This window comes from Ammospiza nelsoni, chromosome 1 (genome assembly GCF_027579445.1).
Source record: "Ammospiza nelsoni isolate bAmmNel1 chromosome 1, bAmmNel1.pri, whole genome shotgun sequence".
NCBI lineage: Eukaryota > Metazoa > Chordata > Aves > Passeriformes > Passerellidae > Ammospiza > Ammospiza nelsoni.
Window position 1 is genome coordinate 103,536,901 of NC_080633.1, and position 15,966 is coordinate 103,552,866.

The following is a 15,966-nucleotide window of genomic DNA, read 5'->3' on the forward strand; positions in this document are numbered from 1 at the left end:
CTCTTTTTTCCTTTCTTTCTGGAGAATTATTAAATTATAGATTGCATATATTTGCTTCCTCTTCAGTATGGAATGTTTCAATGGATGTTGATTTGAAATTATTGTTTCCTGTAGAAAAACTGATACTATCCCTTGCAGCAGCCTGTTGGCCATTTGGAATGGAAAAGTAGTTAGGTTTATCAATCTTTCAGCAGCAACAACAACAACAACAAAAGAAAAAAAAAAGAGAAAAAAAGTGAAATGATAATCTCCAACAGAAGGACTTGACAGTAACTATTATCTTTAGTGTATTCCTGCCAAAGGGACTTGGTGCAGATTTGCATTAGCTGTGCAGTTCTGCATGATATTTTCTTGGTCACACTCATGCAGTGTCTGCTCTGTGTCAGAGAGGAGGCACAAACCACTTGAGAGAGACACAGTGTCTGAATGCAGCTTGCTTGGCACCTGTTTCCTCTCACACAGTCCCTGTTCCCAAGAGAGAAGGCAGCATTACTTCTCTCCTCCTGCAGCTGCACATCTTTACAATGAAGGGTTTCCAAAGGATCCTGCAACCATTTTCCTGTGGCAACAGCAAGCAAGATTTCATGCATACAACTTGGGACTATAAAAAGAAATAAGTTGTCCTTTTTAGAGCTAAAATGTAGCTTTGGCTCATGCTCTGTTACTCAGGTCTCCATACCCCAAATCATAACAAAAATGTGTGTCCTCATAAAATAGTAAAATATTTCTACCAAACCTATAAGATTTTCACACTGAAATTGAACTTCCAGCATTTGTTGTTAAAAAGGCTGTCAATTAAGACGAAAAGTGAATTGAATGTGTCTCAAGCTACAAACATTTCTCAGTAGAAAAGGTCAATGCTGTCTACAAGACATAGCTTAATCATTAGAACCAGTTCTTTTTGAGCCTGAAGATACGTTGGAATGATTATGAGGTTAGTTAATTGATGTTATTCTGTGTACTTTGTGGTTTTCTTGTGGCCTAGTTTTGCTTCCTACAAAGCTCTATGCAGGCACATTGTCATTCAACAGTTTCTGGGCAGAACCTGACATTATCCTACTTAATAAATTCCTTTCATTAACAGGTAGTTTGTGCAAAAGATGAGCTGCCTGATCATGTTCAAGGTGCCCATCAGTTTGGACTTGCCAAAGGCAGCCACTTGACCCTGCTCTTCAATCAGTCTGCTGTCAGGAAGAAGTGAGTATATCCTGAATTACAAATGCACACAGTGTTATTTTGTATTGAGCTGCAAGAAGGGCAGTGATGGGTTCCATGATTGATTGCCGGCTTTGAACATGGTCCTCACTTCAGGTTTCTGTGGGCTCCTCATGAAAGAAAGTATCATATCCCAGGTTTAGTAACTCATGGTCAGAATTCTGCATTTTTATCCCCTCAGATCTGAGTCTCACATTACCTTCTGTAAGTACTTTGATTTCTTTTTCCCACATGCAGAACTCACATCCAGTTCCCATTCCTTTGTCTGATGCATGTGACATCTCACCCGCTCCTCTCTATATTCTGCAAGTACACCTTCCATCTTTGAAGGTGCACTTGAAGGAGAAAAGACTACTGAGAAGAATAATTTTGTTGGGACCTAATGTGTGATAGCACCTCTGCCTCTTTTACTTGTTTAAGAGTCTCCCAGCAAGGTTCCCATCACACAGCCTGCAAGTCACTTGCATTTGCTTCTTTCAGCTCAGGAAGTCTCTGCAGGCATTGAGAAAAGAGTGTTTTTTCCTTCTAGCCCTTCTGTTACAGCTTCTAAGCAAAGGACACTGCAGAGGATTGATGCCATCTAGTCTGAACCTGGTGTCTCCATAATAAATGGCTCATTCATCTCTTCTGCCTTTTAAGCCTCCCTCTGTTCTCAGTCTGCCCATAATATCCCAGCAAGCCTGCCTAATAGTAATGGATGCCATAAAGTTACCCTGGAATGGGTTCCTTTCTTGGAGCAGTAAGCAAGCTTGCAGTCACAAACAGCTGAGCCTGTCCCTCTTAAAGTTCATCTCACTCTTTGACAAGCACTTTTTCTACGTCTGACAGGTACAGCACTGATTTCCATTATGAAATACATTATAAGTCATTCTTTCTTAAAATCAACCTAAATTCTACTTCTCTGGCCTGTGTAATAATAAATCTCCTTTCATAACAATAAATTGGTTTAGGCTGTTCTCTGTGTCCAGAAAAGCTTTTCATCACTGCAGAAGAAAGACCTTTAAGTAACACTGAATTTTTATTGTCTAGGCTTTCCGTCCAGCTGAATCTCAGAACCTTTGCCTCCAGTGGCCTGATTTACTACATGGCTCACCAAAACCAGGTTGATTATGCAGCCCTACAGCTTTATGGGGGACAGCTCCATTTCTCATTTGATTTAGGCAAAGGAAAAGCAGTAGCTCTTCACCCTGCTGTTGTCAGTGATGGAAAATGGCATACGGTAGGTGGTTGCCAATTTTGTGCTCTATTTTCCCTTCCCTGGAGGTACTGGTATGGATTTTTCTTGCTTTTTCTTTGTGATTTCTGTTGCAAAAGCACACTGGTTCTAACCCAATCATGAAGTTGTTCAGAAAATTTTTATTTGATAATTATTTCCTTTTAGAATTGTCATTAATTGTACACCAAATCCATCTTCCAACTACTGTCAAGTATCTCAAACTATTTCAGAATTAAATAGTTCACCAACTGTGTACTGACGGTCATCTTCAACAGAGAAGGACCCAATGGAAAGGTACAAAAAAATCTGACCTTTTCCACAGAGAGCTTTCAGTGCATTATGCCACCAAAGATCTGCACTTCAGAGTGACAGAGATTTGTGGGTGCAGCATTTCTCTTTTCTCCCACTTATTTGCTTATTGCCTGAGCATGTCACAGCAGCTAGTGACAACAGGGAAGCACTGTCTGTCCTTTCCTTGGTCAAGGCAACATGAGAAAGGGGGACATTTGAAATTAATGGAGGACTTAAGTAGAATTGAGTAGAAATTATGTCTGCAGCTTGGAGGTGTCACATAGCACTCAGGGCCTTCTGCACCAAGATTGTGTCAGTCTCTATTGGCCCAATTCCTCCGAGCAACCCACCTGCCACTGGCTCTGGCTTTCTGTGTGAGAAGTGACTGTGATGTTTGCAGGAGTTTTAGAAGTAACTCTGAGGTTATCACTTGTCCTAAAGGCAGGTGAGGATGACAATTTCATCCTGCTAAGTTTCCCCTCCCTTATCTGTATGTGAAGGCCTTCACTCTAAGAAGTGACTTTTGTGGGACAAAGTGATTGATGACACAAAGCTGCCAGCTTTCCTAGGTGCCTTGGGAATCAGCAGAGTTCTTTTAGCTTTTTATAAATAATCGCCAGAAGAAAAACCAGCAGAAATTAACATGAAGGAAGGAAATGTGAACTTCTGTCAGAGATATCACAGTTAAGCTCTGCTGCCTACCCTGAAAGAGGAAGTATGCTCCAGGACTTACAGCTGCATGTTTAAAAATTACACATACTCACATAAAACTCCTACATGTGACACTATCCACCTTTTAAGAGCTGAACAGATTCCATATAAGAGCTGACCTATCTTTACTACCCAGGCCACAAAGCAGGAGCTTCAGCCTTTTTTATTAGAGATTAAGGCTGAGTCACACCACTTCCCAGCTGGGGTAATCATTGCAGTCCCTCTGCAATCTATGCAAACTAATATGCATTGCTACTGAAAAAAAAGCCACTTCTTTTCATTCTCTCCCCTCAGCTCATACCACCCTGCTTTACCCCTTTATCCCCTTACCAGCCCAAATGTTCATGAAACTTTGGGTTGAACCTACTCATGGTTCTGAGTGGGGCTAAAAGTAAATAGAGAAGAATAAATGGCTAGCTGACTTCCCTCAGCAACATGTAACTGTTTTAGGGCAAGGCAGGCATAAGGGCATAAGTGAACAAGATGCACATAACTGGAAAGCTTTTTTGGTCAAAACCAATGTAGCACTGCCTATCATAAAATGACAGCACTTCAGAGACCTGAGATGTCTCAGCTGTTGGGCAGCACAATAATTGCAGGAGGCCAGCACAGAATGCCTTTCTGCAAACTCAGTGACCTGCCCATATCCTAAGGCAATAAACTGGTGATTTAAAGAAATAATAAAACACTGAAAACCTTAGGCAGGACATTATGAAATCATTGTGAGCCCTTGGGAAGGCAAGAAAGCTGTTTAACTGCTTGGTTGTATTCAGAAATGGTCTCAGCCTCAGGAAGAATTTCAAGAGGTTGCCTCAGAACAGAATGTCAAAGCAATTGAACCACTAAACAATTGTCTTGCTCTTATTTCTATGGCAAATGATGACTAGGTAACAAATTTAGCTTACTCATTTATGTTCGCACACTTCCCTTTTTTCCAGGTAAAGACGGAATATGTTAAAAGAAAAGGAACAATCATTGTGGATGGACAGGAGCTGGTAGCAGTCAATGCCCTGGGAGATGGTACCACCTTGGATGTGGAAGGGAAGCTCTATGTGGGAGGACTCCCCTTAGACTACGTGCCAAAGAATCTTGGGAATGTAAGAAGGCTTGGGGTGGGGGGTGCCTCTGGCATTTTGCAAGACCAGAATGAGCACAGTGCAAGAAACTCATCTAAATCAGCATCCTGTCTCTGACAGGCTCAAAAGAAGTACTTAGGGAAAGAAGCAACGAGGAAAGTAATGACCCTTTACCAGATAAATCTTTCTGTGGCTTTCTGTGGCTTAATGAGTCCAGCTACAGCTTATATCCTTGTGTGTTAGTAATAGCCCTTAGCAGAACTTTTTTTTTTCATTCTGTTTCTCTGTTAAAAATGAATAAAGAATCTAAATTCCTGTCTTTCACAGTATAAGGTAAAAACATGACCTAAAATATCAGACATTTTGGTACCTGACTTCTCTTGCATTCAAACAGAAATTAGGTGCCTTAAATATCTCTGAAAGGCTGTGAAAGAAAGGGTTTAGCTGTCTTTAGATTAAAGCATATTTTTAATACATCCTTTTAGAGGGTAGGTTTTGTCACCTTCCTCCTTGTGCAGCCCTATTAATGAGGATTCCGGTGATATGATAATGTTTCTCATAGAATTGTAGAATGTCTTGATTTTGAAGGGATCCTCAAGGATCATCAAAGTCCAACTCCTGGCCCTGCACAGGACACCCCAAGAGTCTCACCTTGTGCCTGAGAGCATTGTCCAAATGCTTCTTGAACTCTGTCAGGCTGGTGCTGTGACCATGTCCCTTGAGGAACCTCTTCCAGTGCCCAGCCACCCTCTGGAGTGATTCAGATTAATCTTTTTGATGAAGAGAACTTGCAAAATATCCTACAAAAATTTTGATTACTCATTAATTTGCTAAAGCATGTTTGGAATGTTTTTACTGTTGAGTGTATCCCTGCTCACAGTCAAGCAAATATGTACTCTGGTTCTAAACTATTTGATTTTGACTCTAACACATTATGTGCCTTACATAATTATATGTAATACTAGAAATTTAATTACGGAAGTATTTTAAATTCTGCTGTGTTTTGTTTGTATAATATTTTATCTACAATAAGATCAGGTGAATCCCTAAGAGAGCATCACAGCAGTTTATACTAAACATTGTCTCTTATGTCTCCTTATGCTTAGGTTACTCACAGTATTCCTGCCTGCATTGGTAGCATGACAATTAATGGCAAACAATTGGACAACGAGAGTCCTGTCTCTATCTTTGCTGTGAATAAATGCTATGAAACAGTGCAGGATGGTACCTTCTTTGATGGAAGTGGCTTTGCTGCTCTTGGTAAGTGTCATTAAATGAAAACAGTGCCTGACTGAATTAATATTAATGAAAACATACTCCTTTCAGGTCTTACTGGAACTGTGTGTAATTAACTGACTCCTCACACAGTGAGTGCATGCCCTGCATGTGGATTTCTAACTGAGTCCTTTCACTTCATTCATCCAAAAGTGGTCATTTCTGCAAAGGGCTGTCTTATAAATAAAAGAGATAATGGTTTTAGCAGTGGGAAAGAAATGAACTACATCTTTATTAGCTAAGAATATCCATGTTCATGATGTTAAGGTCTGATAAAGAATATTGTTGCACACATCTTTTGTGAAAATCTTTTTTTTAGGATTTTTTTTTTTTCTGAGAAGCTGAGGCCTCAGGGCCTCAGAAACAAAATGTAAACAATAGTTATCTGCTGTTGTGGAATGCATCAAGTAGATTTTTGATTGGCCCATCTTGGATGTTTATAATTAATGGCCAATCAAGGCTGAGCTATCTCGGACACAGTCCGAGAGAGCTGCCTTTTGTTATCATTCTTTTCTTTCTATTCTTAGCTCAGTTTCCCTTCTGAGAGGGAAACATTTCTTTCTTTTCTTTTTAGTTAGTTATAATGTAATATATATAATAAAATAATAAATCAAGCCTTCTAAACATGGAGTCAACATTCTTGTCTCTTCCCTCACCTGAAGACCCCCTGTGACCACTGTCACAAATATGAAGACAAAAGACTTGTGAAGTAACATGAAGGATTGCATTTGTGCTCTTTACTGTTTCTTACAGATGAGATAGAATGGATTAAATGTGAATTAATAAAAGAAAACTTATTTGGGAGTTTATCTTTTCCAGTAAAAAATGGGAATTATGACTTTGGAAAACTTATTGTCCAGAGGTATTGCAAGGTCAAATGCTAGCAGCATGATTAACAAATTTTTTAGACCTTTTAATGGTAATGCATATATTTAGCTCTGTATTGTGGGTTGCAAGTCTTCTGCTAGAAGCTTCTAACTTATTTCCAGTCAGGGAAGGCTACAAGGTGCGTTCTGACGTGAACATCTCGCTGGAGTTCCGCACCACGGCGGCGCACGGCGTTCTCCTGGGCGTCAGCAGCGCCAGGGTCGATGCGATTGGGCTGGAGATCGTACACGGCAAGGTAGGCTGCCCTGTGCAGGCGCACTGCTGTACACGGGGCTTGTTAGAAACTGCGAGGCTAGAGCCCTTGGAATGCATGAAATAGGCACCAGTCAGGTGTGATGGAGGCACATTCCCACAGAACAAATGCGGGACAGACTTTGTCTCGAGGTTTCTCACTGCCATTGTATGATAAAATGTGCGATTAGCAGAAGTCACTGGAACTTTTTGGATTTTTAATTAGTGTAATTTATGTTAGTGTGCAGCCACTCTGACCTCCTGTACTACATACCTTGTATTTTAGACCAAATATATATCTTTTTTATTGCTTAATACTTTTTCTGCCATAAAGCTATCCTTGTCTTTGAGAAAAATACTGCATACACAATGTACACTGTTTTGTAACCTCTTCTTCAATATTCATGAGCAATTAACTCATTCTCTACTTCTACTGGCCATTATGCTCCATAAACCTTTTAACAATCAATATACATAGTTTTCCAGTCATCTCTTGCATAAAAAAAACATACACTTGATTGCTCTTAAGTGTTTGTTTTTGCAGAAATAGCTCATTTTTTATTCAAAGCTTCCTAGCTGGAGACACTGTTAAATATCACTGTTTTTGTGGGACATACTTTCCCAGTATTAATATGTAATATGTACATATTAATCCTCACCGCAGAGTTGAGGAAATGTCTGCTGCTTTGAAAAATAAATGCATGAAAAAAATAAATGCATGTATTGGCAATGACAAGTGCTTTCAGGCCATTCTTCTTTCTCTTAAGTTATATACAGTGATTCATCTTTCAGATCTGAAGTCTCGGGTTCTGTGCAAAAGGTCTTGATTTGTATTTGTAAGAAACATTGAAATCCCTAGTGAAGTGTATCAATGGACCATTGCATAGGTAGACCTTATTGTTTAAAATTTTAAAAACCACTTTAATAAGGATCTACTCTACCCATCAAAGTAAACATTAACTGCGTGTATTGCCAAACATTTAAAATGGAAATCTCTGCACCAGTGTGATTGTGCTTTTAGCTAGGCAGATTAGTTCATGTGTTCTTACTTTATATCTTCATTGGCATCTGACTGTTTGCACAGGTTTTATTCCATGTCAACAATGGAGCTGGCAGGCTAACAGCTTCCTACGAACCAAGAGGCACAAAGAGCTTGTGTGATGGGAAATGGCACAAGCTTCAAGCAAACAAAAGCAAACATCACATTTCACTGATAATTGATGGGAATTTGGTTCACACTGATAATCCCTACGTCCAGTCAACATCTGCAGATACAAACAATCCCATTTATGTTGGAGGTTATCCTGGTAGGTACAATAATATTTCCTTTCCCTCCTGTCCCTCCTCTGCTCACTCTCACAAGAATGACTCTTAACATGTGCTCCCTTTTTGTTTGCCATGGGAACTGTGACTGTGTACAGCTCAGCTGTTGCTTCATATTCTGCTAGTTTCTATTTTAACTTCATAAACACCCATGCAGAGTGGCTTTCTCCTCTGTTTTTCCCTCTCATCTTCCATTGTCCCCTGGCAAAAACTATTTCTGCAAACTCTGCCAAGTGATTGCTGTGCATGACTTATGTCTGAAAAGAGCAGTGACTGTCCATGTTGGGATGTCACACCTCATCCAAACATGAATGGAACTTGATGCTCCCCAGGTGTTGTTTGTATTTCTCATTTCAGAGGGGGAGAATTTTAATAACCTGGATCTTTGTAATTTTTTTTTCAGTTTGGTAGAAATAGATTTTATGTATTTCATGTTTGTTTTTCAGCTGATGTCAAGCAAAACTGCCTCACAAGCAAGACCTCATTCCGTGGCTGTTTGAGGAACCTTGTTTTGACCAAGGGCCAACATAGAGAATTGTTTGACTTTAGCAGAGCTTTTGACCTGCGTGGAGTATTTCCTCATTCCTGCCCTGGGGCTGAGCACTGAACTGTAGCAAAGCCTGTCTGGATTGAGAGAGGGTTTTTTGTTGTTGTTGTTGTTGTTGATCTGTTATTTTGCATTCTCCTTTCATAATGAAAAGAAGAACTGATAAGAACCTGCATCTATTTGATTTTTCTGGTTGTTTTCCAACTCAGGTCATTTATTTTTTTAATCAGAAACTCCACATCTGCATTTTAACTAAATGGTTTTAAACAACAAATACCTCTAGAACAATTTTAATGGCATTACTTGGGTATTTTTCTTTTGGGAATTTTTATTAATCAGTGTTTACAGTATGTTTTCTTTTGATTACTTGACAGTATTTCATTTTATTATGTGTTGGCAGTTTTGTAAGAAGGTAATCATTTTGGACCACATAATAAAACTACAATAAACTGCATTATTTCAAGTAGTTCAGTTGTCCATGTATTTTAGTTAGAAGAAAAAGAGCTGGAAGGCTGAGAAGTCACAAGTATGCCCACTACAGGGGGTTTGGAACCAGATAATCTTTAAGGCTTCTTCCAGTCTGGGTCATTATATGTCTGATTATATGAAATGTAAGTGGACATAGTCCAGCAGAGGGAGCAGGAGACTGACTAAAATCCTAATTTTGAAGGTCTCAGATTCAGAGTTTAATTAATAGAATTTTCTTCGTTACACTTCACAGGGTAGCTCCAGCTCCTTTTCCTTGTGCCTTACTATCCAGTGCTTCTGACACTCATTATAGATACATTGGCTAGATGGATTATGTTCCTGTTCATGCTTTCGTGGAATCAGCTTCAGGACAAGCAGCATCTCTATGGCACGGAGATGCCTGTGAAGTGATATGCTGCTGAAGAAACAATTTGGGTTTTATTTGGGAAAAACTCTGTATTTTGGCAATGCAAACTATTGCATCATTCTTTGGAAAACAGTATTTTTTACAGACACTGGGAGGCAGTTTTGAGGCCAGCCTGCAGTTGTATCTTTGTCTTTTCTTACTGTGCTTGCCTCTGTTTTGAAAACTAGTCTTCCAGTAGCTGTTCTCAAGCCAGGTTTGGGGGACGTGTGCTAAATCCCAATCAAGTAAGGACATCCATTCATCAACTGGCCAGGTCACTGAGCAGTAACAAATGTGTCTCATACTTTAATATGCATCTATAATAAGCAGAGTTCTTTGCAAGTTCCTTACATCTCCCCCTTTTTTTTCCTCTTTGAACTAGCAGTATTTTTGTTTGCTCCTTCCAATTTTATTTGGCTTTTACTATGCATCCGTACGATTTGGTCTAATGTTAGTTTTTCTCTATGTATTTTGTACTAGTTTAAAAAATGTGGCTGAAACAAAACTCCAAAGCAGTTTGCCATTGCTTTCAATGAGGCAGGATTCCAGTGTGTTTTGTGCATTGCGTATAGGCAGGCCAAGGGAAGAGCTCCTGGAGCAAAGAGCTCCTCCACTTCAGCAAGGGTGGCAGAACATGGTCCTCTGTACAGCTGTTCAGGTGCTGTAACCACACAGTTGCTTTTCAAAGTTTTTAAGTTGCTTTTCTGCCCCCTGCTTCTGCTTCTACCCAAAATACACATGCTTAGATTTGAAGAGCTGGCTTTGTTGTATTGTTTTTATTTTTGACATGGATACAATACAGTGGACACACTGCTGTACAAATACACTTACATGGCGTACTTCAACAAAACACATAACATAATGAGGATTGTAAGGTAAACATACATACAAACACTTCACTTTGATTAGTGGCATTGTATTATTTTCCAGAGAAGACACACATGAATAGAAACCCATTGAAAAATAAAAATGAAACACTGTGTTTGTATTCATTGTCTATTAACCCCAACATCTGATCTCACAAGGTTCACATTACAAGCATAATTTAGGCAACATGTTTTGGATAAAATATCATCCATATCCAGAAGTATGTATTTTACTAGATCTTTTTTTTGTAATTACAAATCTTGCCTCATACAAAAAGAAATACTTTGTCAACATCAATGTGAAATTGCTAATAGATTAAGTAGTAAATGTCTAAGCCAAAATATTTTTCCTGGAAAATGCAGAGTGAGGTAGTTAATATTATACATGGACACAGACACATTTGCACACATGCACACTTTCTAATGACATTCGCTGCATATACAGGTTAAATCATTCCAGTCTGTTTTGCAACACCTGTTTCTTACAATACTCCCTTCTCTATGTGTTGATATGCAAAATGCTGTCCTTGTAGAACCATGGAGTATATAAATGATTGAGGCATCTTTGGAATTTCAGTAATTTCTCTTTGCTTGCTACCACTTTCTTACTAATAGCTTTTGACATATGTTAGTTTTTTTTAGGTGACAATCCTCTTGCAACTTAGTTTTGACTTCAGCTTCTGTTTGGAGAAACAAAATTCCTCATGCCTCCACCAGCATCTTGAAATACAAGACCTCAAGTTGAAACCTTGTATTTCAAAATGCCATTGAGCTTGTTCCATTTGTCTGCTGCATATTAAATCAAGTTAGTGTACCAAAACAATACAAAACAACTTAATGTGGAACAGTATTAACCACTACACATGGGTCATTAGGGCCATTTGTATCAAAAGAGAATCCTGACATTCTTTTTCAGAGACAGGAGGTATTTGGCCACTCTATGTAGAATCTAGTTCATCTGCTAATATGCATGTCTTACAAAGTTATAGGCAGTTTCAGCATAAAACAAGAGCTCACAGGGTGGATTTTATGACATCATATTTGACTTTCCTAAGTTGTGACTTTCCTAAGTTGTGAAGTGGTAAAAGTCTTCAAAACCCCCTGGTATTCTATACAGAATGCAGGGAGATCTATTTCAAATAGAAGTAACATTGATGAGGTCCAGAACATGCTGAGCAAGTTGCAGCATGAACATCCTTTCCCTTGCACAGCCATTGAGAACACAGAGTGAAATGAGGGGGCAAGATGGAGGAGGTCAATATACTTGTCTGAGAGTATTATAGGAAGTTAGCTCATTTGCTATGACACTTCAATAACTTTCTTAATTTAGGCTTTCTGTATAGTCACAGAATGCCTTTTAGTTGGCTATAGATACAATGCTTAGCATTTTTCTGATTCTCTTTATATTCAAAGCACTTTCACATATAAAAGCCTTTGCTGAGTTTGTTCTTCCCAGATGGATGTTCAGTACTCCTGATCTGCTCAGGGAATTGTTTGGCTACATCTGAGAGTAGAATATAACTCAACTAATTCTCATGTTGCCTTTATATGGAAAGTACAAGTCCTGCTTTACAGCTGATGTTCAAGGGCAGCACAAGCACAAAGAGCTGTCCACTGCCACAGAGGGAACTAAAGGGTATCAGGGGAAAAGCACAAGACAAAACTTTTATGCTTAGGCCTATAAACAAGCCACAGACCGACTATATCTTGTATACTTAAAATAAATAGTTTTCAAAATAAGGAGTGTATTTTATAATACAATTGTCCTGTTTATTTTCCTGGTTGCAACTGCGTCTCCTTTAGTGTTAAGAAGAAAAAGGAAAAACAAAACAAAAAACCCCAAACAAACAAGAACATCAAAAACCTACAAAAAACCCCGACCCCAAACAAAAAAAACCAAAACAAAAAAATGCGCCAAAACAACCAGAAAGTTAAAAAAGTCACTGTTCTAAAGAAAATGTTGCCAATTTTTCATCATTTTTTATCAAGAAGATAAGAAAGAAGACAGGATCTGCCCTCTGTAGACATTTTTGTTGGTGGTGAAGTTACTGATTCCATGTTGATTTCTTTCACTGACTACTAATAATGAAAGTTAACTACTGGAGAACATGATAAACTTGACACATTTTAGAGGGTCTGCTTCTGGTTCAGATACTCATTGCACAGCTTCAGCAGAGCATCACAAGTTACAGGCTTTCTCTGCAGGACAGCAGACTTTATTCACCTCCAGTTCACCTGGAGGACTTGGTTCAGAGTGCTTTTAAGTTGCTATGTAATAAACAGAGCTTCTGCCTCATCCCTGTGGCCAGATCAGGAACAAAAATCATTGCTCAGGCTGGGGGTGGTTTCACTGTGCAACAATGATGGGGACATTGCAGTGCAGTTGAAGGCATTGCTTCCCACTTTTTGCATATGACACAGATAAAAAAATACTTTCTCTTTTCCAGAGATTTGTGATTTCCTTACTCAACAAACCTCTAGTTCAGCACAGCCCTAAGTGAGATGACCGAACACTGCTTGTTCTTGTGACTAGCTCCAAACAAGACAGCCTATCTGACATCCCCAATTCAGTGGCAGCCCACTATTCTCTTGTCAGCCTGTGTGTTTGCTTAGACTGCATGCCAGCTGCGATTTGCTATATATTTGTAAAACCCCCAGCACAACTGGGCCTAGACTGGCTACAGTTTTAAAGACCTAATGTGTAAATTATTAGTCCCTTTTCTCATTGGAAGCCCTGTTTGTTCTCCATGCTGTATTATACAAGACCTGAACAAAGATCTCTCTTGTTGATGCAGCTGAAGAGTATAAAAATTGCTTACATATTAAAGCTAAAATAAACAAAATAAAATTAGGTTACAAATTGGAAACGATAATGTTTAACAAAAAAAGGTGATGACTGTAAGTGGCACCATTAACACATCTCATAGTCTGGCATTACACAGATTTAATTCTGAGAGTATCAAGTAAAAGGCAGAGCTAGGGGCATATGCCCCTCCTCACCCAGCCTTTGTCTCCTGAAACTTGAGTGACAGGGGAAGGCAGGGGAGCGTGGTTTGTGCCATTACAATTGCACACAGCTGAGGGATCCAGACAGATGATTTTGGAAGACTGGTAGTGAGATACACAGTGGTATGTACACTAGCAGTACAGCTGTCTGTAGTTCCTCCTCCTGCCTCCCTCCCCCAGCATCAGGTACTCATGAGGAGTGACTGAGAGACACAAGCCCTGCAGTAACACACACTCTATGGGTTCACTTCCAGGAGAAGGGTTTGGTTTCCACACAGCTGTCTTGGGATTGCTGCATCCTGAACTCCCACCTTCCATGCCTGACAGACCCCTTCCCTGCTCCAAGGTCTGTCATGCTCCTGTGTCATGCTGTGGTCAGTAGTGTTTCATTCATCGGATGCCACTGCATTATTTCCAAAAATTGTTCTAACACCAGGTCAGGAAACAAACACCGTACCTTGGTCTGCCCTCCTCACCTCCTGGGCCAGCTGGCACAAGTGTAATCCATATGGAAGCATAACTAATGTGATATTTTTCCGATGGTTTGGAAGCTGGAATACCAAAAGTCCTATGTGCTGACCATCAGCTGGATAGTACAGTAGGAAGGAATGATGTCCTGTGGATACCATTTTGTTATGTCTCTGCAAGAGCTGCTTAAAATGACAGGCATCACTCTTGTCCATGTGGCTTTTGTCCAGTGTACTGCTGCCTTCTGCTTCAGCTGGCTTTTGGTTTTATCACCCATTCTGCCTGAGGATTTGCACGGTAGACATCTAGCATGAACGCATCTGGATCCAAACAGTGCTGACCTGGAAGGGAAATTGTCAGCCATGAATCATAAGATGTTCTGAGCACACAGGGACAGAGCTGTGTTAAAATGTCCTCGAATGTTTCTCTGACCTGCACACAGCAAGCCTAGTTTGGTGTGTCCATCCAGCTAACATGTTGCCTGGATACAGAGAGGGCCTTTGGTAAATTTGCCAGTGATTTTACTCTCTGACAGTCATGAATTTACTGCCACTTCCAGGCAGGATGTTCTGCATTACACTGAGTAATGGACAAGACATTTAGTCAAACGGTGAACATGGTCTTTTCAGAAGCATCAACAACACTGTTAGTGTTAGTGCTGCAGTTTGAGGGGGTTTATTTCTTTGGATTTACTGAGCTGGAATTACAACTCTCTGACTTCTACACTATTTTTAAATTATGAAAAAGTAGCTCTGTAAACAATGTGTTCCCATACAGTAGGATCTTGGAAAGAAATGCAGAGACTCTAACAAGATTTTTGGGAGTTGCCAATTTGCTCGTTAAAAAAAAAATCCTTTGCACTCTGGCTGTTTCATTAGCTGGTGATTGGGAAGTTGTGGCTGCCTTTGCCTGAATGAGGATTTTGTGCCTCTTAGTTGAGTAATAAGGCAATAAATTCTAGAGTTAAGTTGATTTGTTGGACTATATTGCATTTACATGGGGTAATGAAGTAATTTCACTGGTAAGGTTACTTTGCTGTGACATAAGATTATGGTGAAATTTTTGTACGGTTACTTTTGAGGTCACTGGGGTCCTAATGATTTTACTCAAGTGAAAGCAATATAAATGAATTAATGCATAATCACTGGACTAAGGTAGCCTGAAGGATCTAGGACTAGAAAAATGATTTTAAATGAAGATGCAAATTAAATGTCCTAATTTTTTGGAAGACCATGGTAGGAACATTTAGGATTGTTTCACAAGGTCTTTAGGATCATTTTTCTATTTTAGTATCAGTTGGTCATCCTGTTTGGACAGGCAAATCAAATCACTAATCCAATTTAGGTTTTTTTTATCAGTAATAAACACTGATTCCTGATTGCTGCTGAAGTAAGTCTGTGATGTTTTGTACTAACTTTACAGTAAGTCTTTAGAGCTGAATCTAGAAGAAATAAGGAATTATCTAATACGGTAATTCACAACTGACTCCAACACAGCATCCAGAATTTTGGCATGAACAGAGAAAGGAGGGAGTAAGAAGAGAAAAGATTGCGTAATATCAAATTAAAATATGTTTTTTGACCTTTAGGCCAGAAACTTGTGGGCCACTGTTGTTATTAGAAGTGTCACTGCATGAAACAGATGAAGACAAAAACCCTATTGCAAGGAATTTGCAATCTAAATAAAGCACATAGATTAATGTGAGTACAGAACACCTATACGTGCAGGGGCTGAATTCACAATTCTGCAGGTCTTTATTTGAGGGAGGTTAACACTTGCATACAGTAAGAAAGAAAGAGATCTTGGAAAAATGCTTGACAGCAAGGTAGAATGTGCTTGCAAGAGGAAGACTAAGGATCTCTTAACCATGGAAAAATGCTCAGTTACAAGAGTGAGAGAGGTAAAAGCAAGAGGTCAGATGAATTTGGCAAGACTGTAAGAAGTGCTGCTGAGATCCAGCCGCCGGGTTCGTTCTCTCC

General features: G+C 39.4%; 2 protein-coding genes across 2 annotated transcripts in view; one reads left to right on the top strand and one right to left on the bottom strand.

Moving 5' to 3' along the window:
• LAMA1 (laminin subunit alpha 1) overlaps window positions 1-9,239 on the top strand; it is a 79,593-nt gene extending 70,354 nt beyond the window's left edge. Inside the window, exons 56-62 of the mRNA XM_059469496.1 lie at window positions 1,085-1,197; window positions 2,245-2,434; window positions 4,372-4,530; window positions 5,616-5,769; window positions 6,774-6,907; window positions 7,988-8,210; window positions 8,673-9,239. Of these exons, the coding sequence (XP_059325479.1) occupies window positions 1,085-1,197; window positions 2,245-2,434; window positions 4,372-4,530; window positions 5,616-5,769; window positions 6,774-6,907; window positions 7,988-8,210; window positions 8,673-8,833 (1,134 nt within the window). The 3' untranslated portion in view covers window positions 8,834-9,239. The remainder of the gene's footprint in view (window positions 1-1,084; window positions 1,198-2,244; window positions 2,435-4,371; window positions 4,531-5,615; window positions 5,770-6,773; window positions 6,908-7,987; window positions 8,211-8,672) is intronic.
• Window positions 9,240-10,394: 1,155 nt separating this feature from the next.
• ARHGAP28 (Rho GTPase activating protein 28) overlaps window positions 10,395-15,966 on the bottom strand; it is a 76,061-nt gene continuing 70,489 nt past the window's right edge. The window contains exon 15 of the mRNA XM_059479349.1: window positions 10,395-14,328. Within this exon, the coding sequence (XP_059335332.1) occupies window positions 14,237-14,328 (92 nt within the window). The 3' untranslated portion in view covers window positions 10,395-14,236. The remainder of the gene's footprint in view (window positions 14,329-15,966) is intronic.